Source organism: Trichechus manatus, unplaced genomic scaffold (genome assembly GCF_000243295.1).
Source record: "Trichechus manatus latirostris isolate Lorelei unplaced genomic scaffold, TriManLat1.0 scaffold00038, whole genome shotgun sequence".
NCBI lineage: Eukaryota > Metazoa > Chordata > Mammalia > Sirenia > Trichechidae > Trichechus > Trichechus manatus.
Window position 1 is genome coordinate 12,732,649 of NW_004443974.1, and position 24,157 is coordinate 12,756,805.

At 49.9% G+C, this 24,157-nt stretch overlaps 1 protein-coding gene across 2 annotated transcripts; it reads left to right on the forward strand.

Annotated features, from left to right (window-relative positions):
* On the forward strand, positions 1–23,780 carry SLC27A4 (solute carrier family 27 member 4). 2 transcript variants are annotated; one of them, XM_004375718.1, is made up of 13 exons: positions 1–286; positions 1,590–1,756; positions 3,297–3,691; positions 6,843–7,001; positions 10,348–10,417; positions 10,513–10,604; positions 14,575–14,684; positions 14,970–15,179; positions 15,333–15,459; positions 16,173–16,310; positions 16,551–16,715; positions 16,802–16,948; positions 22,927–23,780. In XM_004375718.1, exons 2-13 carry the CDS (start codon positions 1,596–1,598, stop codon positions 23,082–23,084), a joined length of 1,932 nt encoding a protein of 643 aa, XP_004375775.1. In that variant the 5' UTR covers positions 1–286; positions 1,590–1,595; the 3' UTR covers positions 23,085–23,780. The 2 variants fall into 2 exon arrangements, with proteins under 2 accessions (XP_004375775.1, XP_023586400.1); XM_023730632.1 differs by lacking the exon at positions 1–286 and having other exon boundaries at positions 1,574–1,756.
* The last annotated feature ends 377 nt before the right edge of the window (positions 23,781–24,157 follow it).

Here is a 24,157-nt window from a genome sequence, read left to right on the forward strand (position 1 = left end):
TGCGGCGCACCGGCTGCGGGAAAGGCGATGTAGGCAGTGCTGCTTGCCTGCATAGCCGGTTTGGGTTGCGGGAGGCGGCCGGGGGAGGAGCGTGGCGGGCGGGCGTGGCCAGTCGGCGGCCGGGGCTGTCCGGGCGGCCGGGCCATGCAGGGCTCGGAGGCGACGGAGCTCTGCTGAGACCTGGCTCTGAGCGTCCAGGGGCGGCTGATGCCCTCCGCGCTCCCCACTCCGCTGCACCAGCCGGGCCGCATCTGGACTGGGCACCGGGCGGCGAGGCCGACCCCAGGTGAGCACAGGCCGGGCCGGCGAGTCCCCGGGCGGGGGAATGTGCCTGGCCTCGAGGCCAGCCTCAGGTGGGGGGCGCGCCCTGTCCCTCTGTCTCTAGCCGGACGCTTTGTTACCCTGGATCTCTAGGGGCGAGGGCGTCCCCATGACCCGGGACGCTGGCCCGAGGGAACTGGGCACCTTCTCACCTCCGCTCCTCGCTCCATCTCCCGGCCTTCCTGGACGGGTTCCTGCCCTCTGCCCTGGGATGCCGAAGGTCTGAGGACCTTGGAGACCCAGGCATTGGGGTTGGGGGCGCTGGTTCGGTCCCCCCGCTTTTGGCTTTTCGCGGGGAGTAGAGGGATCGATCTGTAAGGGCTCCTTCTGTTCTGGACCATGTTCTCATCCTGGCCCAGACACTCTCAGGCTACTTCATAGCCGTGACTGACCTTCATCCCCTCCCCAGGAATAGGAGAACCCGAAGGAAAACTGAGTCCCACCTGCTGCTCCCTTGAGCAAGTACACAAAGCGTCAGGAACAGAGCCATAGAGTCCTAATCTCAGCCCAACCCTTGTGGCACAGTCAGCAGTTCCCATCCCCTTAAGCCCCAGACCCAATGATTCGGCTGAGCTGCTGGTTAAGTGTGTGGGGTTGCCTTTAAGGCCCTCTTCCTCTCTCAATCACCTTTCCCCTGGGCGGTCACTTCTCCGGCACCTCAAGGCTCTAACCTGTTTGTTTCGCTGCCCTCTATGGGCCAGCAGAAGCAAGGCATTCCTTGTGCCTGTGGGCAGGGACTGAGCAGCGTCCCCTTTGGGTGCTGTGGCCTGGCCATCCACAGAACCTCCCTGGGCCTCTGAGTGGGGAATTAAGTCGCGGGCACTTAATTAGATCTCTGCCCACCCTTACCTTGATAGGTGCCCTGAGTGCCAGGAGAGTGGACTGCCCTGTTCTGGCTGGAAGGGCCTCAGAGAGCAAGTCTCACTACACCCATGGCACAGAGAGGGAGGCTAAGGCCTAAAGTGGAAAAGGGTCTCGCCCAAGGTCATTCGGAGAATGGCAGGCAGAGATAACACTAGGGAACTAGAACCCAGCCAGCCACCTCCCTCTCACCCTTGAAACTCCTCATCTCAAGTCCCATGCCTCTAGCCTGCCCCTTCCAGCTAGCCATGGGAGCCAAGCCTGGGAAGGGACTCCTGTCTTCAGCCACAGCACTCAGTGTGGCTAGGTCTCATCCCTTTGGGGTAACAGTAGTCTGGTTGCCTGGGCCAGGAAGTAGGGGACTCAAGGAACACAGTTTTTGTATGCTGACCACCTTGTACCCACAGGCCACGATGCTGCTTGGGGCGTCTCTGGTGGGGGTACTGCTGTTCTCCCAGCTGGTGCTGAAACTTCCCTGGACTCAGGTGGGATTCTCCCTGCTGCTCCTTTACCTGGGGTCTGGTGGCTGGCGCTTCATCCGGATTTTTTTCAAGACCATCAGGCGTGATATCTTGTGAGTACCTGGTCCAGCCCTTCCTGGGGTCTCCCATGCCACGTTGGGGTCCTAATCCCCCAAATCTCCCTAGACCAGACCCCATGGCCTCTGTCAGCACAGGGCAGCTGAACCCCAGAGGAGTAACCTTTCCAATACCTGGAACCTTCATCTCTAAGGTCAGAGTCTCCTCCTGGGGAATTGCCCTAACTAGAGTTCCCAAGGACTCGTGAGAGGGTGAAGAGGTTCCCTGTGGGAAAGGCCCTGTCCTCAGGTTGGCATGAGTATAAGAGGGCACAGGGGCATTGACAGTCCTAGGCAGAGCCCTGAGTCAAGTGTCTGGGAGAACCTGCTACCAAAAGAAAGCCAGTCATGGTCCACAGGGCCATCCTGTACCGGAAACATCTGCTCCCACCTCCTCGGTGACAGGCGCCTGGCTGGGCTCTGGGGCCCAGAGAGGAACAAAGCAGGTCCACTCCTTGGCTAAGTTCAGACTGGTCAGGAAGATAAGAAGGAGACAGTAAACCACTAAATTGGCTGCATCATGCAGACAGAGACCTTAGTGGTCTTGCCCACCACTGTGTTCCAGAACTAGCCCTGTCCCAGGCCCATGCTAGGTGGCTCAGCATTTGTCGACCTGAATTGATTACAGAACACGGTATTATCGAGTGACCACAGCAGGAAGGGTCATCACAGCTGTGGGAGCGTGGTGGAGCAAGGAGAGATGGCTTTAGATCAGGGGCCTGGGGAATCAGAGAGTGTCTGCTGGAGGAAAAGTAATTGTGCTTGGGCTGTGCCTTGAAAGTGGTGGGAGGAGGATATTCCAACCAGAGGAAACAGCATCAGCAAAGGCATGGAGTTTGGAGAGCTGAGGGCGTTTCAGGGGGGCTGGAAGGTGGTGGTGGGGTGGGCAGGAAAGACGAATATTGCCAAATGATTCCACAAACGCTTACTAAACATCTACTCTGTGCCCAGCATCAAGCAGGGCATAAGGGACAAGGTGGTGACAAGACAGCTCCACCCTTGCTGTGTTCATGGGGAGAAAGATGACAAATAGGCAAATTCGTTCTTTATTTACTATGGTGATAAGTGGTGGGAGGAAAGTACATTACAGGGGCTATGAGAGGCCCCAAATGAGGAGTTTGGACTAGAACTTGGGGCCCTGGGGAGCCTGAAAGGCTTCTGACAGAGCAGTAGGCTCAGAGCAGAGCTCAGGGGGCAGGAGTTGAACTCTGGAGCCAGAGAAGCCTGGTATTCAAATACCAGCTTGGTCACGTCTTGCCTGTGAGGCCCTGGGTAAGCCACTGCACCATCTGAGCCTCAGTTTCCTTATCTGTACAGGGGAGAGAGTAATTTCACCAATCCCTTAGTGTTATTGTGAGACACTGTTAAGATTGTGCATGTGGCAGGGCTTATCCAGTGCCTGGCACCTAGTAAGTGCTGGGAAAGGGGACTGTTATGAGTGATCTGACAGATGAGGCTCAGACTGGTGGGACTGAAACCTGGGCTAGTGTGTCAGGGCCCCCCGCCAGGCAGACACAGCTCCCTTGCTCCCACACAGCGGCGGCCTGGTGCTCCTGAAGGTGAAGACAAAGGTGCAGCGGTACCTGCGGGAGAAGCGGACAGTGCCCCTTTTATTTGCCTCTACGGTACAGCGCCACCCTGACAAGACAGCCCTGATTTTCGAGGGCACAGATACCCACTGGACCTTCCGCCAGCTGGATGACTACTCAAGCAGCGTGGCCAACTTCCTGCAGGCCCTGGGCCTGGCCTCGGGCGATGTGGCTGCCCTATTCATGGAGAACCGCAACGAGTTCGTGGGCCTGTGGCTGGGCATGGCCAAGCTGGGCGTAGAGGCAGCACTCATCAACACCAATCTCCGGCGGGATGCCCTGCGCCACTGCCTGACCACCTCGCAGGCACGGGCCCTCGTCTTTGGCCGCGAGATGGCCCCAGGTGAGCCCCAGGGGGGTGAGTCAGTAGATGGGGGATGGGCAGGGAGTCCCTCAGGACCCTGTACAGGCCACAGCTCCCCGCTGAGGGAGGCATCATGCTCAGTGGTTAAGGGCATGAGCCTTGGAGTCAGACCACCTGGACTGTGCCCCTTGTAAGCTGGAGTTGCTGAATTCTCTAAGCCTCAGTTTCCTCAGCTATTGCACTAACCCTATACTGTTTTCAAGAAGATACTTTACCTGAAGCTCTAATGCAGATATAATGGTAACCGTTCTTGTGACTAATTAGGCCTCACTTGCCTCGTCTATAAAATGGGATTATGAATCCATTCCCTGCACTCCTCACAGAGCTTGTGCTTTATTTGCTGCCACGTTGAGCACTGACAGGATGCTGAGCTTGGTGCTTTCTGTGCAGCAACTTTAATCTTCACAGAGACCTGGTGAGGTAGGGATTGCCATCTTGGTTTTACAGATGAGGAGACAGGTTCAGTGGGGTTTGAGGAACTCACCTGAGGTCACACAGCTGGTAAGTGGTGGCACTTGGATTTGATCTTTTGTGTAAAAAAAAAAAAAAAATTTTACTGTGTTTTCAGTGAAAGTTTATACAGCAGATTAGATTCCCACTTAACAATTCCTACACAGACTGTTCAACGACATTGGTTATGTTCTCCACAAATGTGTGAACGTTCTCATTATTTCCGTTCTGGTTGTTCCATTTCCAGTAATCTAGTTTCCCTGCCCCCTTACCTTCTCATCTGTGTTTTAAAGTAATTTTTGACCATTTAGTCTCATATAGGTGATTTTTTTAAAGAGGCACATTGCTTACAGGTGATATTTATTTTGTGAGCCAATGTATTATTTAGCTAAAAGGTGACCTCACAGGATGGTTCCAGCTCAAGGATTAAAGTATGTCTCAGAGCAATAGTCTCGGGGAGTCCTCTGGCCTCCACTGGTCCAAAAAGTCTAGATTAAGAATTCGAGGTTCTGTTCCACATCTTTGAATTTGATCTTGGGTGTCACCACAGTGTCTGTGTTCTTTCTTCCCACACTGCCATGGTTGTGGGTTAATGGATAGGGAAGGTTATTAAGATGCTGAAAGGGGAGAAGGAACGATACATTAAGGAGAGGGTTGGACGAATCAAGTGGGAGCCAGAGGAAGTGAATTTGAACAGGCCAGGACTGCCTACACCCAGCGCAAATTAGTTGTTTTTTTTTTTCCTATACAAAAATTTATACATTGTTATGTGACCCTAATCGCTCTCCCCATACTGTGATAGCACACTCCTCCTTTCCACTCCTGATTCCCCATGTCCATTCAACCAGCTACTAATCCTCTCTGCCTTCCCATCTCACCTTCGGACAGCAGCTGCCCGTTAGTCTCTTGTATCTGCTTGAGCTAAGAGGCACACTCCTCACGAGTATCACTCCACGTCCCACAGTCCAGTCCAATCCCTGTCTGAAGAGTTGGCCTCGGAAATTGTTTTAGTTCTGGACTGATAGAGAATCCAGGGACCATGCTTTCCAGGGTTCCTGCAGTCTCAGTCAGACCATTAAGTCTGGTCTTATTAGAATTTGAGTTCTGTACCCCACCTTTCTCGTGCTCCATCAGGGACTCTCTGTTGTGTTCCCTGTCAGGGTGATCATTGGTGGTAGCCCGGCACCATCTAGTTCTTCTGGTCTCAGGCTGATGAAGTCTCTGGTTTATGTGGCCCTTTCTGTCCCTTGGGCTAATACTTTCCTTGTGTCTTTGGTGTTCTTCATTCTTCTTTACTCCAGGTGGTTGGGACCAACTGATGCATCTTAGATGGCCACTCACTAGCTTTTAAGACCCCAGACACCACTCACCGAAGTAGGATGCAGAACATTTTCTTAATAAGCTTTGTTATGCCAGTTGACCTAGATGTCCCCTGAAAGCATGGTCCCCAGACCCCTACCCCTGCAACTCTGTCCCTCAAAGTGTTTGATTGTATTCAGGAAACTTCTTAGCTTTGGTTTAGTCCAGTTGTGCTGACTTCTCCTGTAGTGTGTGCTGTCCTTCCCTTTACCTAAGGTAATTCTCATCTACTATCTAGTTAGTAAATAACCCTCACCCTCCTTCCCCACCCTCAAGGAATGTTTTCTTCTGTGTTTAAACCTTGAGTTCTTATACTAGTGGTTTATACAATATTTGTCCTTCTGTGACTAAGTTCACTCAGCATAATGCCCTCCAGATTCCTCCATGTTATGTTTCACAGCTTCATCGTTGTTCTTTATCGTTGTGTAGTATTCCATTGTGTGACTATACCATAATTTGTTTATCCATTCATCTGTTGATGGGCACCTAGGTTGTTTCCATCTTTTTGCTATAGTGAACAGTGCTGTGATGAACATGGGTGTGTATATATCTATTCATGTGACAACTCTTATTTCTCTAGGATATATTCCAAGGAGCGGGATAGCTGGATCATATGGTACTTCTATTTCTAGCTTTTTAAGAAAGCGCCAAATCGATTTCCAAAGTGGTTGTACCATTTTACATTCTCGCTAACAGTGTATAAGTGTTCCAGTCTCTCCACAGCCTCTCTAGCATTTATTATTTTATGTTTTTTGGATTAATGGTAGCCTTGTTGGGGTGAGATGATAGCGGGTGAGTATTTGGATGTCTGTAGTACACAGGGGAGCCTGAGAGAAGGTTCTCACTCTCTGAAGGGGCTGGAGGGCTGCTGGCTTCTGACTCCCAATCTTTCCTTCCAACCAGACCCCATGGCATAGTGTGGTAATGCTTAAGAACTCAAACCTTGGTGTGAGGCAGAGCTGACATTGAATCCCAAGCCCAGCACACTCTAGCTGTGAGCAAGTCCCTTCCATTCTCAGAGCCTCAGTTTCCTCATCTGTAAAATGAGGTGTTGTTGGTACCGACTTCCTAGGGTTTTATCAGCAGGAGAATGCATGTAAAGAGCTGCTGGTGTAGTTAGCCAGCAGCTAATGAGAGATGTTGCTTCAATCAGCATCTTCCTTTATTATGGGGTCCAGGGTGCTTTACCCATCTCTGGAAGTGGCCTCCTATCCCCCAACCCAGTCATTCTCCCTTGACATCACCATCCTGACATGAACATAGGTCCTAGGAACATGGAATTTCCTGGCCTGCCTGCTGACCTGCCCTCTCTCTCCCACAGCTATCTGTGAGATCCATGCCAGCCTGGACCCCTCAATGAGCCTCCTCTGTTCTGGCCCCTGGGATCCCAGCGAGGTGCCCGCTGGCACAAAGCATCTGGACCCCCTGCTGGAAGATGCCCCTAAGCACCCGCCCAGTGCCCCTGACAAGGGCTTCACAGGTGGGCCCCCCACCCTCACCCAGGGATTCTAAGATAGGCCAAGGGCAGAACACTGCCCTTGGGCCAGAAGGCCTGGGTTCTGCAAACATGACATATGACCTGGAACAAGTCACTTCACCTCCCAAAGCCTGTGTTTTCCCATCTAGAAAATGGGGACAGTAATCCTGAGATACTCCAGGGTTGCCGAGCGTTAGATGAGCTGGTGTGTGTGAAAGTGTCCAGCATGGTGCCAAGCTCACAGGAGCTCACAAAATCCAATTTTTTTGTTTGTTGAAAAAGCCTTCATTAATGCCTAGTGCACACAGGATCTGTGGATACTGGGAACCTGCTTTTCTTTTGAATTTTGCCTGGGGCTGTGGGAACAGGGGCAATTCTTCAAGCTCCTATTCAGCGCAAGACACTGTTGGCAGCCTCCCTGACCCTCTCAGCGCTCTTCCTCCACACTCCAGCCTACCTGGTCCTTGGGCACCTCTCACACACCTTCCTTGTGTAACCGCACAGCTTGGGCTCTCCGACCAGAGCTGAGATCAGATCCCAGCCTCTGCTGCTGCCGTTGTTTTACCCCAGGCACCTGACGTGCCCCTCTGAGCCTCATTTCTCATAGCCATAAACCTGGGGGTGGTAACAGAACGTCTTTTATACAGTGGCTTTGAAGATTGAAAACAATCCAGTGGGTGAAGTCCTGAAGCTAGGGTATAGCAGGAAGTGCTCGGTAACTGGCCATTGTCATCATCATTATTTAACCTCCCTCCTCACTGCTTTTTTTAAATTGTGAAAGTATACCTAAAAAACATGTGCCATCTCAATAATTTCTACAATTCAGTGACACTGACTGCATTTCTTCATGTTATGTAACCATTCTATCCTTTTCCAAATCATTTCCACCACCGTTCACACAAACTCAATGCCCACTAAGCAGAAACTCCTCCTTCCCGCCCCCACCCTTTGTTGTTGTTAGGTGTCATCGGGTTCATTTTGACTCACAGTGACCCCATGTGACAGAGTAGTACTGCCCCCATAGGGTTTCCTAGGCTGTAATCTTTACAGAGGAACCCCAGTGGCACAGTGGTTAAAGCACTAACTAGAAGGTCAGCGGTTCAAACCCACCAGCCACTCCATAGGGGAAAGATGTGCAGTCTGCTTCCCTAAAGACTTCAGCCTTGGAAACCCTATGGGGCAGTTCTACTCTGTCCCATAGGGTCACTATGATGCGGAATGGACTTGACGGCAATGGTTTGTTTTTCATCTTTACAGGGACACATCACCAGATCCTTCTCCTGCAGAGTGGCTGAGTAGGTTTGAACTGCCAACCTTTTGGTTAGCAGCCAAGCACTTAACTGTTGTGCCACCAGGGCTCCTTCTACCCTTAGTAACTACTACTAATTTTTTGTTTCTATATATTTGCAAGGAGCCCTGGTGACACAGTGGTTAAGCACTTGGCTGGTAACCAAAAGGTTGGCAGTTTGAACCTATCAGCCACTCCACAGGAGAAAGATTTGACAGTCTGCTTCCATAAAGATTTACAGCCTTGGAAACCCTATGGGCAGATCTACCCTGTCCTATAGGGTTGCTTGAGTTGGAATCAACTTGATGGCAAGGAGTTTATATATTTGATATTTCACATAAGTGAGATCGTATAGTATTTGTCCTTTTGCAATTGACTTATTTCATGCAGCATGATGTTTTCAGGGTTCATCTGAGTTGTGGCATGCATCAGGACTTCATTTCTCTTTAGGACTGAGTAGTATCCTTGGTGATTTTGTAAGCTACCTCAGGTCAGGGACTCTGGCTGATTCACCTAGGTGCCCTCATGGGGCCCAGCCTAGGGCTGGCATACATAGGCATTCAGAGAGCATAAGATGGTTGATACATGATGTGGAGTCATCTCACCGAGCTCCTGACCTCCAGGAACCTCCTGTCTGATAGGTCAGGGACTCTGGCTGATTCACCCAGGTGCCCTCATGGCGCCCAGCCTAGGGCTGGCATACACAGGCATTCAGAGAGCATAAGATGGTTGATACATGATGTGGAGTCATCCCACGGAGCTCCTGACCTCCAGGAACCTCCTGTCTGATACAGCTGAGCCTTGTACAGAACCTTGTATTAGTTTCCTGGGGCTGCTGTAACAAATCACCACAACTGTGTGGCTTAAAACAATAGACACTTATTCTCTCATAGTTTGGAGGCTGGAAGTCTGAAATCAAGGTGTCAGCAGGGCCATGTTCCCTCTGAAGGCTCTAGAGGAGGATCCTTCTTTGCTGCTTCTAGCTTCTGGTGGTTGCTGGCAATACTTGGCATTCCTCAACTGTGGCAGTATCACTAATCTCTGCCTCCATCTTCACACAGCTCTGTTCCTTCGCTGTGTATCTGTGTCCAAATTTCCCTCTTCTTCTAAGGACACTGGGAGTCCTGGTGACGCAGTGGTTAAGCACTTGGCGACTAGCCGAAAGGTCCACGGTTTAAACCCACCAGCCGCGCCACAGGAGAAAGATGTAGTAGCCTGTTTCTGTAAAGATTATTGCCTTGGAAACCCTATGGGGCAGACTACTCTGACCTATAGGGTCACTATGAGTTGCAGTTGACTCAACGGCAATGGATAAACACACCAGTCATTGGAGTAGAGCCCACCCTAATACAATGTGACCTCATCTTAACTTGATTTATGTCTGTAAAGATTTCCAAATAAGGTCACGTTTGCAGGTTCCAGGTAGGCATGAATTTTGGTGAACACCAGTGCAAACTGTAATATGACAGTCCTATTCAAGGTGGAAGAGCAGGATAAATAAATGGTCAGTGGTGCAGTGCCCAGTCTCTTCCTCTATCTGAACACCCCACTTCTTGTAGCTGATGCTACCCACGCTGTAAGACTTGGCACAGGTATACCTCTTTCCAGAAGTTCCCTCTGGTGCCTCCTCCCCTCCCTCAAGCCTGGGTCAGGTGCCTTTACTGTGTTTTGACAGGTCCTGTGCTTCTTACTTTCATCTCAGCATTTTGTGCTCAGGATTGGAATTGCCTGTGTACTCATCTGACTGTCCCACTCAGCTGTGACCTCCTTGAGGGCAAGGACTGTGCCCATTTCAGTCACTAATATCTCTCCAGGGCCTGGCTCAGAGTGAGGGCCCAGAAAACACTTGTTGGGTGGATAGATGCAGGTGTTAGAGCAGAGAGCAGAGTCTGGGGTCATCAGAGCAACCTCCTGGAAGAGATGTGATAGGAGCAAGTGTTGAAGGATGCACACAAGCAGGCAACCATCTGTCTATCTGACTCCGTGCCCAGCCCTGTGCCAGGCACGGTAGGGAGGCTGTGCTGCTCCCTCTCATAGCTGCTCGTGTCTCTCTTTTGTCAGATAAGCTCTTCTATATCTACACATCAGGTACCACTGGACTGCCCAAAGCCGCCATTGTAGTGCATAGCAGGTAAGGGGCAGGGGCCTGGGGTGGGGAGGTAGGCCTTTGAGCCCCTCCTACCTTTCCAGGGGCCCACTGAGCCCTTCTACCCTCTCTTCGCCCAGGTATTACCGCATGGCTGCCTTGGTGTACTATGGATTCCGCATGCGGCCAGATGACATTGTCTACAACTGCCTCCCCCTCTACCACTCAGCAGGTAATCCTAGCCCAGCCCGCTCAGCCTCCAGCACCCCCCAAGTCCTCAGGAGGCCCACCCCACACTGTCAGCATGTTGTACTGGAAACACCTGAGTCATGTCTGGGTTCAAATCCAGGCACTGCCATCGACTCCACCTCATCTCCTCATCTATTAAATGAGGGTAACCATGGCAGCCTCACAGTGTGCATGGCAGCATCCCACAGGAAGCCTAGGCAGGTCTGATAGTTGTGTAAAAATAGCTTGGGGGTGTCTGACCACCTCCAGTCCCACAAGGGGGAAGGCAAACCAAAATCAACAGCCCAAGGCTGATTCCTGTGAGGTGGAGGTCAGACATGCCTCCTCTCTCCGCCATCTCTACCAATTCTGATACCAGCTGTACCTCCCATAGCACTCTCTGCTGGGGTCAATAATTATTGCAACGGCCACACAGAACTCACAGACCATACTCACCATTATGGAGTTTATTAGGGAAGTAACAGTTACAATTCAGGCTCAAGAACACTCAGGATATAGTTTTTCCATCAGGATAGCCTCTCCCCAACTGTGCTCGCAGGTATGCCTTTCCCTGGCCCTCAGTCTCTGCCCAAAGACACTCAGCTTTCACTCTCTGTGGGCCAGGAAGCTCTCTGTGCTGTGTCCTGCTGCTAGGTCTCTGCTGCTGGTCTCTCCTTTCTTGATGGTGGTGGGCTCCTCCTCTCTACTCTGGAATTGGCTCTTTTAAGGCAGAACTGACCAATCCCGTTGGTGGGCCACAATTATCTTATTTGCACAGCCCCACCCAGTCACCTACGTGGGAGTCACAAGACCATGGCTAGAAGGGCCACACACAAAAGTAATTAATGTCACCGCAGGCCACCCCCTGGCTTTTCTAGCCATGGTTCTTCCATATTTGTAGGATAACTTCCCCCTCCTAATCATTTCACCAGCCCAAAACAGTCATTAACAAGTAGTCCTTCAATAGGGCAGAGAATCCTCAGGGTGAGGTTACTCAGGTGCCAGCCATACAGGTCTGCTGCAGGTGTCCATCTGATTTGGTCAGGCTCTAACAGTTCATCTTGTCTTCACTTTCTGGCATCTCATAAAAATTTAACCTAGAGGATTATTCCCTTTTTCTGAGCCTCACGATGTATCAGCATAAACAAAACCTTTAAGGGGCTGTAGGTTCAGCCACTGTACTCTAGTCCAGCAGCGCCTTCCCCTTAGTCCACTCTTTCAGTTACAGCTTCTACAATTAGTTTTTACAATCACAAATAACCCTTTTAACAATCAGTACTCACAGCTGAATCATATAATCCTATCAGCATCTTCCCCAGACCCATCAGGAAAGAGCAATCTATTCAGTGGGGATCCTTCCTTGTCCCCGTCATTTAATGTAAGCACACTCATGAAAGCATGTAAGCCAGCCACTTCATGCCTTTATTCACCCCCACCCCTCACCCGCATTTTAGATAGCCAGTGTTTAAATTGCCCATCCCTGTCAAACCAGTGTTCTAAGGAAACAAGCATGTTTTTTGGTCTTGAGGAATCTTCTGTTCCGGTTGGGACTTTGAGCATCTGCATCCACAAGCAAAGTCCAGCCCAGAGCAAGCTGGTGCAGCAGTTTACGCCAGCTCAAAGTGTCAAACATCTTTCTCTTCACTCGATTGGGTTCTGGTCAGCTCATCCATAGCCATCCAAGCTAGGTCACAATGGTTAGCAGCCTCAGGCTCAAGAGTTCACACACACCTCCCAGCACTTCAGACAGCCCCTTCACATACTCTTATTCCTAGCCCCCTTGGGACCGTAGATTTAGGAGTCCACACACAACGCTCTTTACTTTTGACCAGCCAGCCCTTCCTCTCACGCTCATCCCTAGCTCACGTGGGCTGGGTTAACGGGTGCCAAGGGAACGTGTCCAAATTCAGCCTGTCTCTTCATTGCTGCACTTCCCCCACTTCGACACATTGAGTGGACCCAGGTGGTCACCATAAGCGAGCAGACCAAGCTGCCGACTCACCAGCTCCCTTTAACTTCCAGTTCTGGAAGGGGGTTCCTTCTGATGGGCACTGGCTTTTCCTGCCTCGATGCACCCAACAGCAAACCGCTTGCTCAAAATTCAAAAAGCAAAACAGCCACTTGTTTCCTGTAAATTCTTCCTTCAAATGCAAGTCTTCCATTCTCTCAGCAGTTCTGGGTGATTCTACATGTCTTTTCAAATGTTTAACCTGGGTGGGGCTCAGGTTTTCAGCCTAAGCTTCTACTCTATACACAGGGCTACTACATTCAAACAGCCTGTGTTTCTTTGGGCAAATTCTAGTTCCCTTTTAACATATCCAATCAAGTGTTGGCTGGAGGCAGAGTTACATGCTTTCTGTAATCTATTAACAGCCAATATTTATTTCTACCATACATTTAGGTCAGTTTTATGACACTAGGTAGGAGAAACATTCAACATCCATACGTTCAGATAAACGGGTAATCTTAAACACATAACCCTTTTAAAACACTCCAGTTTAGTCTTCTCTACACCTTAAGTATCTTTCCATTCATATGCATATGGCCTTGGGCCTCTGGCTGGGTGGGACCAGAAGACCCTGGCCCCCTATCAGTCATCCTGCTTATCTGGCATGGCTTTTGCCCCAGGCCACTCCAGGTGCAGCTTTTCAGCCATTACAGGTAAACAACCAAAGCAACCATCTAAGAATCAAGAGTTTCACTTCCCAAGCCCCATCATTCTTTCTGTTACAAATTTCCATGCTTTCATGAGTCTGGAGCCATTGCAAAGAATCCTGCTCCTGACACCAACTGTAAAAATGGTGTCGGGGAGGTGTCTGACCGCCTTCAAACCCACAAAGGAGAAAGAGAACCAAGATCAACAGCCCAAGGCTGATTCCTATAAAATGGAGGTCAGACACGCCTCCTCACTCCGCCATCTCTACCAATTCTGACACCAGCTGACCCTCCCACAGCATTCTCTGCTGGGTTCGATAATTCATTGCAATGGCCACACAAAACTCACAGACCATACTCACAATTGTGGAGTTTATTAGGGAAGTAACAGTTACAATTCAGGCTCAAAAACACTCAGGATATAGTTCTTGCATCAGGATAGCCTCTCCCCAGCTGTGCTTGCAGGCACGCCTCTCCCTGGCCCTCAGTCTCTGCCCAAAGGCACTCAGCTTTCTCTCTCTCTATGGGCCAGGAAGCCCACTGTGCTGTCTCTGCTGTTAATTTCTCCTTCCTTGGTAGTGGTGGGCTCCTCCTCTTTGCTCTGGAATTGGCTCTCTTTTAAGGCAAAACTGACCAATCCCCTTGTTGGGCCACAATTATCTTATTTGCACAGCCCCACCCAATCACCTAGGTGGGAGTCACAAGACCATGGCTGGAAAGGCTACACACAAAAGTAATTAATCGCACCACAAGTTCATTCCGCAGATGTGTACAGCATTGCTGCTTGTTTTAGAGGCTTGGGAGGAGATAGAGATGGATAAATATAGTTCCTGCCCTCAGGGTACTTAGAGTCCGGTGTGTGAGTTTAGGGCATGATGAATGATGGGAACCCACCTAATTCTCATACAAGAAATGGCATAAGTAGTATGGAGGAGGGCAGGGATCAGGAGCTAAGCATACAGGAAGAGTCCAGTGATGGGGGGCCCTGGAGACTCCTGGAGGAGGCTCACCCAAGCCAGGCAGATGTGAGGTCAGTTCTCCTGACTGAATGGCCATGTTATGGGCATGGGAGCAAGAGCTTGGGGCCATCCAGAGGCCCTGGGGGATAATCTAAGGAGTGTGCCCTTGATCCCATGGCACTGGGGAGCCACATAAAGTGAGCAGGGGAGAGTTGTGATCAGTTTGTGTAGGAGGAGCAGCATAGAAAGGGGAGACACCAGGGGAAGGGACCTGTTAGGAGTCTGGTCTGGGCAAGAGGAGGTTCTGGTCAGAAGGGTGTCCCATCTCCCTGACCTCTGGGGTCCACCCTCTGCCTTCAGGAAACATCGTGGGACTGGGGCAGTGCTTGCTCCATGGCATGACAGTGGTGATCCGGAAGAAGTTCTCAGCCTCCCGGTTCTGGGATGATTGTATCAAGTACAACTGTACGGTGAGTGAGAAGGGAAGGGGATGGGCTGGCCCCGTCTCCTTGTTACCCTTCCACTAACACCACTTTGGGGATCCCTGTCTTAACAGCTGAGGTGGCCACTCATTCAGATGGGGTCATTCAGGGCACTCAGGGCATTCCCCTTGTTCAGATGAGGAGACTGAGGCCCAGAGAGGGAAGGCCAGCCCCTGGGGGAGAAGGACTAGTTGGGGTAGGGGTTTGGGGATTGGGAGGTGATGAAGTGAGAGCAACCTCAGGGGCCTGGAATCACGCCAAGACCATCCCCAGATTGTGCAGTACATCGGCGAGCTATGCCGCTACCTCCTCAACCAGCCACCCCAGGAGGCGGAAAACCAGCACCGGGTGCGCATGGCGATAGGCAATGGCCTCCGGCAGTCCATCTGGACCAACTTTTCCAGCCGCTTCCACATCCCCCAGGTGGCTGAGTTCTATGGGGCCACTGAGTGCAACTGCAGTCTGGGCAACTTCGATAGCCAGGTGCGGCCTGGGTTGGGGCACGGGCGGGGCTGCTACGGATTGTACCATGAAAGGCACTGGGAGGGCAGAGGCAAGGGCAGAGTTCCAGCATGGGAGTGTGGGGGCTGGAGCGCTCCCCACCCCCAACCCAGGGCCAAGTGTTGGCCTTTGCAGGTGGGGGCCTGTGGCTTCAACAGCCGCATTCTGTCCTTCGTGTACCCCATCCGGCTGGTACGTGTCAATGAGGACACCATGGAGCTGATCCGGGGGCCTGACGGCGTCTGCATTCCCTGCCAGCCAGGTCTGCCTGGGGCTGGAGTTGGGGACCTGAGGGGAAGGGGTTGGCCTAGAAGGGAGGTAGAACAGATGTGGGTGGGTAGGGAGCCCTGCTCTGACCGTGGCCACCAGTCACCTCTTCTCTTAGTGCTACAAGTCATTCATTTTTTTATCCATTCATTCACCATCCCATCAATCCACCAGTCCATTCATTTATCTTCATGTTGGCTTGAGAGGACTCTGGGCCACCTAGAATGATCCTGGCTCAGACACTTAGCTCTGTGATGTGGGCACGTTATTCAGCCTCTCTTTGCCTGGGCTTCCTCATCTGCAAAGGGGGACGATGCAGCACCCACTTCATCAGGTTGACCTGAGGATTAAGCATGATAAAGAATGTAACATAAAGCTCTTTGAGCAGAGCCAGGCACAGAGGAGGGCTCAGTAAGTGCTGGCTTTTGGTTAGGCTGTCCACGTAGAGTTGACTGCCTATTTGTTTCTTTGCTCATCTTTCCGTCCACTCAGTGAACAAACATTGCTGATGTCTGTGTGTGTCTGACATGCCACAGTAAGCACCCTGCCTCAAGAGATCTCCTGGGCTAGGGGAGAAATGGGGCATTGGCATGGGAAACAGTGTAAGTAGAAGTCAGATCAGGGCACAGGGTGACTGGGGTAGAGGAAACAGATGGAAGAGGGCACCTGAGATGCTTCCAAATCTGACTTCACCTTCCTGGCCGCCAGGTGAGCCGGGCCAGCTGGTGGGCCGCATCATCCAGAAGGACCCCCTGCGCCGCTTTGATGGCTACCTCAACGAGGGCGCCAACAACAAGAAGATTGCCAAGGATGTCTTCAAGAAGGGGGACCAGGCCTACCTCTCTGGTGTGTGGGACCCTCTCCCCAGCCTTTCACAGCCCCCTTCTTTCCTTAGCAGCCCCTTCCTGGGGGAGGGAGGAATGAGGGGACCTTCCCTACCTTCAGAGAATACCTCCCCAGGACTCCCCCAGGTCCAGCCCTTATGGTTAAACAGATTGTTGAGATCCAGTGAGGACAGCCTGGCTTAGGCCCCTGTGTCCAGAACCCGGGCAGGCCCAAGCCCTGCCTCACATGACTCCTCCCTAGGCGATGTGCTGGTGATGGATGAGCTGGGCTACCTGTACTTCCGAGACCGCACAGGGGACACGTTTCGCTGGAAGGGAGAGAACGTGTCCACCACTGAGGTGGAAGGCACGCTTAGCCGCCTGTTGGACATGGCCGACGTGGCAGTGTATGGCGTTGAGGTGCCAGGTACGTGTGGGGAGGTGGGGGGTGCGTGGGAAGAGGCGCCACCAGGGGCACCACCAGCCGCTCACTCTCCACCTTACTGCTCCCAGGAACTGAGGGCCGAGCTGGAATGGCTGCTGTGGCCAACCCCGCTGGCAGCTGTGACCTGGAGCACTTTGCGAAGGTTCTGGAAAAGGAGCTGCCCCTATATTCACGCCCCATCTTCCTGCGCTTCCTGCATGAACTACACAAGACAGGTCTGTCCCCAGCCCCACTCAGCTCTCAGGGTCCAGACCTTGGCCCCTTCCTGTTTCTTCTGGAGAGGCCTGGGTGGCTGTCATTTGACTTTCACCCATAGCCTGGTGAGCAGCCTGAGCTTTCAGAGAGAGGAAGGACAAATATGTATTCAGTGCCTACTATGTGCCAGGCACTGTGCTAGACCTTCGGTATATAGTTAGCAAATTCAGAAAGGACCTTTGCTTTCTTGGAGCAGCGAGAGCAGTGAGGGAGGCAGCCATAAGGCAAGGCGTTCCAAAGATGATGAATGGAATACAGAAGATTGGGCTGTCAGAAAAGTGAATGACAGGGATTTGGCCTGTTGCTGGGATGACTGAGTGGCTTCCATGAGGGGGTGACATTTAAGATGAGACTTGAATGAAAAGGAGGATTTATGGAAGTGAGAGGCATTCTCTGCTGTGGAAACAGCCAAGTGTGAAGTCCCCAAGGCAGGAAGGAGCTTGGGTGCTGGAGGAATGAAAGGGGGGGCCTCCGGAGGCTGGAGCCCAGTGAGAGAGGCAGGTAGTGGAGTGAGGTGGGGCAGAAAGGCCAGCAGGGGCCAGAACCCAGGGCCTTGTGGGCCCAAGTTGGGGTTTGGACTACCCCAGGGGCAGTAGGGAGCTATAGAAGTGTTTGAGTAGGGTAGTAACCTGATCAGATTCATGTTCTGCAAAGCTCTCTGGCCGCTGTGTGGAGAGTGGGAGAGGACTGTAGGCGGGGAGATGAGAGATGGGGCTGCCCCGGTTGCCCAGGTGAGAAATGAGCAGTGTGCCCACTGTCACCCAGCAGAGCAGCCATCTTTCTGTTGGTTTACTGATGGCTCAGGAGTTCACTGGCAGGCAGGAATCACTGAAGCTGGTGACCAGACCTTCCCCTGCGATCCTCAGCACTGTGCCATCCCTTCCTTGCCCCACCTAATGCTCAGTCTCTCCCTGGCTGCTCATCCTCAGGCCACATCTGCCTGGCTGCCTGCTATGTGGTCATCATGCCAACTCCTGCCCCTTGATGGCAGGCCTGCTGCCATGACTGATCTGGCCCCACGCCTCTGGGAACAACTGAAGTAGAGGAGAGGGGGTCTTGGGCTTCACTGTAGCACTGGACAGAGACACTGGTGCTGAACTCCTGACCAACAATACTTACTGTCCAGGGAAGCTGTCAGGCCTAGAGTTTAAGATAGGGCTTGCTGTAGAACAAATCACTTCAAAACTTACTTATAGCTCAAAACAACCACTTTATTTGCTCATGATTCTGTGGGTCAACAGTTTTTGGGCCAAGTTCAGCTGCATGGTTCTTCTATTGGTCTCGCCTGGGGTCAGTCAGAAAGCTGCAGTCATGTGTTTCCTCAGCTGGGGCTGGGTAGTCTAAGGTGGCCTCCCTTACTTGTCTGGCTTCAGCTGGTTGATTTTACAGTGCTGTCCAATGGAAGTTTTTGTGGTGATAGAAATGTTCTGTATCTGCACTGTCCAACATCATAGCTACTGCTAGCCCTGTGTGGCTGTCGAGCACTTGAAGTTGTGGCCAGTGTGACAGAGGAGCTGAATTTTAAATTTTGTTTAATTTTAACTAATTTGAACTTAAATTTTAATTAATTTGAATTTAAAACTGCTGAGTGACTCACTGCTGCTGCTCCCACCCCCTTCAGAGTTTTTCTGTGAAAGCTTCATGTCCATGTTATGTCTACCATATGGTCAGTGGCTACCATATTGGACAACACAAGTCTAGGGAGTCTCAGCTGGAATGGCTCATCTGTGCTTCATATAGCTTCTCATCTTCATAAGGCTGGACTCTTCTCAAGGCACCAAGAGGGTGGGGTGGAGGCCTCAAAGCCCCTTGAGGCCTAGACTCATTCAGAACTCCCACAACATTATTTCTGCCACATTCTGTCAGTCAAAGAAAGTCATAAGGCCAGTTCAGATTCAAGTGAGGGTTGAAAAAGACTCCAGCTCTTGCTGGGAGAAGCAACAAAGTCACATTGCAGAGAAGTGTGCACGCAGGGATGGGAGGGATTTTTTTTTTTTTTTTTTTTTTTGGCAATCTGTCACACCTGGATTCAAATCCCAGCTCCCCTACTTAATAGCTGTGTGGTCTTGGCCCAGAGATGTGCCTCTCTGACCATCAGTCTTACCTGTACAGTGGGGCTAATACCACTGACTGAAAGACACGTAATTTGATATTATTAAGAAAGAAATAATGCTGCTAATTAAACCATTTCAGAGATTTAAAAAATGTTGAATGTGTAAACTTGTGTATTTTAGAATCCATAAAATATAGCTGAGCACCAGCCTCTTGAGGGTTTGATGTACAGATTAGATGAGATCACACCTGTACACTGTAAGCTCTCACATAAGGGAGCCATCACAGTCAGAAGACCTGAGTTCTGCTCTGCTCAGGGCAAGTGGTTTCCCTTCTTCAGGTCTCAGTTTCCCCATCTGCAAAATGCGGGGGAGGGAGGTGATACAGCCTCCCTTACCAGGGCTTCTCTTAGAAGCAGTACATAATGTAATGGATGGAGCACTCTTTTTTTTTGGTGGTGAAAATATACACAGCAGAACAGATACCAATTCAACAAATTCTACATGTATAATTTAGTTACATTGATTATGTTTTTTAAGTTGTACAGCCATTCTCATTGTCTTTTTCCAAATTATTCTATCACCATTAAGATAAACTCACTGCCCCCTAAGCTTCTCATCTAGCCTTTTGAGCTGTTTTCAATTTGATCCCATATAGGTTTTTTTTTCTTTTTTTTTTTTATTGTTGTGCTTTAAGTAAAAGTTTACAATTCAAGTTAGTCTCTCATACAAAAAATGTATACATACATTGTTATGTGACCCTAGTTGCTCTCCCTATACTGTGACAGCACACTCCTCCTTTCTACCCCAGATTTCCCGTGTCCATTCAACCAGCTCCTGACCCTCTCTGCCTTCTCATCTCACCTCTGGACAGGAGCTGCCTATAGTCTCATGTATCTATTTGAGCTAAGAACCACACTCTTCATGAGTATTGTTTTATGTTCCATAGCCCAATCTAATCTTTGTTTGAAGAGTTGGCCTCGGGAATGGTTTTAGTTTCGGGCTACCAGAGAGTCCAGGGGCCATGTCTTCTGGGATCCCTCCAGCCTCAGTCAAACCATTAAGGCTGGTCTTTTTGCTAGAATTTGAGTTCTGTACCCCACTTTTCTCTTGCTCTGTCAGGGACTCTCTGTTGTGTTCCCTGTCAGGGCGGTCATTGGTGATAGCCAAGCACCATCTAGTTCTTCTGGTCTAAGGCAGATTAAGTCTCTGGTTTATGTGGCCCTTTCTGTCTCTTGGACTAATATTTTCCTTGTGTCTTTGGTGTTCTTCATTTTCCTTTACTCCAGGTGGGTTGGGACCAATTGATGCATCTTTGATGGCAGCTCACTAGCTTTTAAGACCCCAGACACCACTTAACCAAAGTAGGATGCAGAACATTTTCTTAATAAACTTTGTTATGCCAATTGACCCAGATGTCCCCTGAAACCATGGTCCCCACACCCCCGCCCCTGCTACTCTGTCCCTCGAAGTATTTGGTTGTATTCAGGAAACTTCTTAGCTTTGGTTTAGTCCAGTTGTGCTGACTTCCCCTGTAGTGTGTGCTGTCCTTCCTTTCACCTAAGATAATTCTTGTCTACTATCTAGTTAGTGAATACCCTTCTCCCTCCTTCCCCACCCTCGTAACCATCAAAGAATGTTTTCTTCTGTGTTTAAACCTTTTCTTGAGTTCTTATACTAGTGGTCTTAAACAGTATTTGTCCTTTTGCATTGACTAAATTCACTCAGCATAATACCTTCCAGATTCCTCCATGTTGTAAGATGTTTCACAGATTCATCGTTGTTCTTTATCATTGTGTAGTATTCCACTGTGTGAATGTACCATAATTTGTTTATCCATTTGTCCATTGATGGACACCTAGGTTGTTTCCATCTTTTTGCTGTCATGAACACTGCTGCAGTGAACATGGGTGTGCATGTATCTATTTGTGTGATGGCGCTGACTTCTCTATGATATATTCCAAGGAGTGGGATTGCTGGATCGTATGGTACTTCTACTTCTAGCTTTTTAAGGAAGCGCCAAATCGATTTCCAAAGTGGTTGTACTGTTTTACATTCCCACCAACAGAGTATAAGTGTTCCAGTCTCTCCACAACCTCTCTAACATTTATTATTTTGTGTTTTTTGGATTAATGCTAGCCTTGTGTGGGTGAGATGGTATCTCATTGTAGTTTTGATTTGCATTTCTCTAATAGCTAATGATCATGAGCATTTCCTCACGTGTTTGTTAGCCACCTGAATGTCTTCTTTGGAGAAGTGCCTGTTCATATCCTTTGCCCATTTTTTAATTGGGTTATTTGTCTTTTTGTTGTTGAGGTTTTGCAGTATCTTGTAGATTTTAGAGATTAGATGCTGATCGGATTTGTCCTAGCCAAAAATTTTTTCCCAGGCTGTAGGTTGTCTTTTTACTCTTAGTGAAATCTTTTGATGAGCATAAGTTTTTGATTTTTAGGAGCTCCTAGTTGTCTAGTTTCTCTTCTGGTGCTTGTGCATTGTTACTTATGGTTTGTATTCTGTTTATGCCATGTATTAGGGCTCCTAGCATTGTCCATATTTTTTCTTCCATGATCTTTATCGTTTTCGATTTTATATTTAGGTCTTTGATCCATTTTGAGTTAGTTTTTGTGCATGGTGTGAGGTATGGGTCTTGTTTCAGTTTTTTGCAGATGGATATCCAGTTATGCCAGCACCATTTGTTAAACAGACTGTCTTTTTCCCAATTAATGGACTTTGGGCCTTTGTCAAATATCAGCTGCTCATAGGTGGGTGAATTTACATCTGGATTCTCAGTTCTGTTCCACTGGTCTATGTATCTGTTGTTGTACCAGTACCAGGTGTTTTGACCACCATGGCAGTATAATAGGCTCTAAAATCAGGTAATGTGAAGCCTCCCACTTTGTTCTTCTTCTTCAGTAATGCTTTACTTATCCAGGGCCTCTTCCCTTTCCATATGAAGTTAGTGATTTGTTTCTCCATTTTATTAAAAAATGCCAGTGAAACTTGGATCAGAATTGCACTATATCTGTAGATCGCTTTGGGTAGAACTGACATTTTCACAATGTTGAATCTTCCTGTCCATGAGCAAGGCATGTTTTTCCACTTATGCAGGTCTCTTTTGATTTCTTGCATTAGTGTCTTGTAGTTTTCATTGTATAGGTCTTTCACATCTCTGGTTAGATTTATTCCTAAGTATTTTATCTTCTTGGGGGCTATTATAAATGGTATTGATTTGAGGATTTCCTCTTGGAAGTTCTCTTTGTTGGTGTAGAGGAATCCAACTGGTTTTTGTATGTTTATCTTGTATCCTGAAACATTGCTGAAATCTTCTATTAGTTCCAGTAGTTTTCTTGTGGATTCTTTGGGGTTTTCTGTGTATAAGATCATATCATCTGCAAATAGAGATACTTTTACTTCTTCCTTACCAATTTGGATGCCCTTTATTTCTTTTTCTAGCCTAACTGCTTTGGCTAGGACCTCCAGCACAATGCTGAATAAGAGTGGTGATAAAGGGCATCCTTGTCTGGTTCCCTTTCTCAAGGGGAACCATATACGTAGTTCTTTAAAAGAGCACAATGCTCAAGGCAGACATCCTTTACTTGTTAAGCTAAACTGTTGTTTAGTTCAATTACAGATTACTTTGGGGATAGTTTTGGTTTAAGATTTAAAGATTATCTCAGGGTAGCAGTTTCAGGGCATCCTTGAGTGGAGCATTCTTTATAAACTGTAATGAGTCATATCCCCTCTCCTCCCTCACTTCCCCTTTTTCTGCTTTCTCTCCAACCCTTCTTCCCTCTGACACCTTGATATTGGTGGCTAGGTTCTTGGGAGTTTGGGCCCCTGCCCTGCACCATCTGATTTTCTTCCCCTTATCTCCTCTCCTTCCCCAGGGACCTACAAGTTCCAGAAGGCAGAGCTGCGAAAGGAGGGCTTTGACCCAGCTGTTGTGAAAGACCCACTTTTCTATCTGGACAGCCGGAAGGGCTGCTACCTCCCGCTGGACCAAGAAGCCTACACTCACATCCAGTCAGGCGAACAGAAGCTGTGATTTGCCCCCGCATCCCTCTGAGGGCCAGCAGATGATGGATCTAGAGCCCCAGCTCCCGCCCCAGAGGGGTCCTGGGTGATGCCAGACCAAAGCAAGCAGGGCCCAGCACCTCCACCCCAAGGTGCTGACCCCATCCCCCAAAAACTGCCAAGTGACTCACTGCCACCTTCCCCACCCCTGCCAGAGGTTTTCTGTGAAAGCTTCATGTCCATGTTATGTCTTCAAGGCCAGTAGGGCCTCCGGGCCCCAGGCTGAGACTGACCAGGCTCCCTCAGGATGTCTTGGGTCAGGGCAGGGAGTGGTGGAGGGGTCACCGAGTTCTCCCCAGAGAGCAGGCACTCCTAAGTGGGACCAGGACAGACTCAGGAAGCCAGCAGAGTGGGCAGGGGCAGCACTGGTCCAGCCGATCAGGTGGCCAAAGAGGCCCAAATGTCGCTCAGCCCTGCCTGCGCCTCCGGGAGGGTAGGAGGAGGACCCATCGTGGCCCCAGCTGCCCCATCTGTGGCGGGAGACCTGGACAGAGTGCCCCTTCTCTCCTCCTCTCCCTGGGTCACTGCCTGGCTGTCCCTCAAGCAGGGCTTTTCTGTCTTTGTGGATCTGTCCATGTCACTCTCTCCATCTCAGTCCTGGCCTGGCTCTGAGAGGAGGAGGAATGGAGTGGGGGGCTCAGGGGCCAATAAACTCTGCCTTGACTCCCTCTAGACTGTGTGCATACCACCTGAGCTCATTCCAACCCCCGAGTCCCCCAGCCCATCCCCAGCCTTGTCTAGGTTCTACTCGAGCTCTACCTTCTGACCCATTCACTCACTCATCCATTCATTTACTTAGACCCTAGGAATCTGGCATGTAAGATGCTAGAGTGCTTGCCCTCAGTCTGATGTCTCCGACAGGGTAGTTCCCACTTGAGTCTGGCAAGGTGATGAACAGTGTGGGCTTGAAAGCCCAAAACCACCTCTGTTGCTTATTTGTGGCCTTGAGCAAGTGGCTCAGTCTTCTCATCTGTGAAATGGAAGTAATCAGTTCAGAGGATTCAGAGAGCTAAAGTAGCCATTATGATGAAGGTACTGTTCAGA

Coding starts and splice junctions, on each gene's coding strand:
- SLC27A4 (XM_004375718.1), top strand. CDS start 1,596: ATGCTGCTTGGGGCGTCTCTGGTGGGGGTACTGCTGTTCTCCCAGCTG. Junction 15,180..15,332: donor TGGGCAACTTCGATAGCCAG/GTGCGGCCTGGG, acceptor TGGCCTTTGCAG/GTGGGGGCCTGTGGCTTCAA. Junction 15,460..16,172: donor CTGCATTCCCTGCCAGCCAG/GTCTGCCTGGGG, acceptor CCTGGCCGCCAG/GTGAGCCGGGCCAGCTGGTG.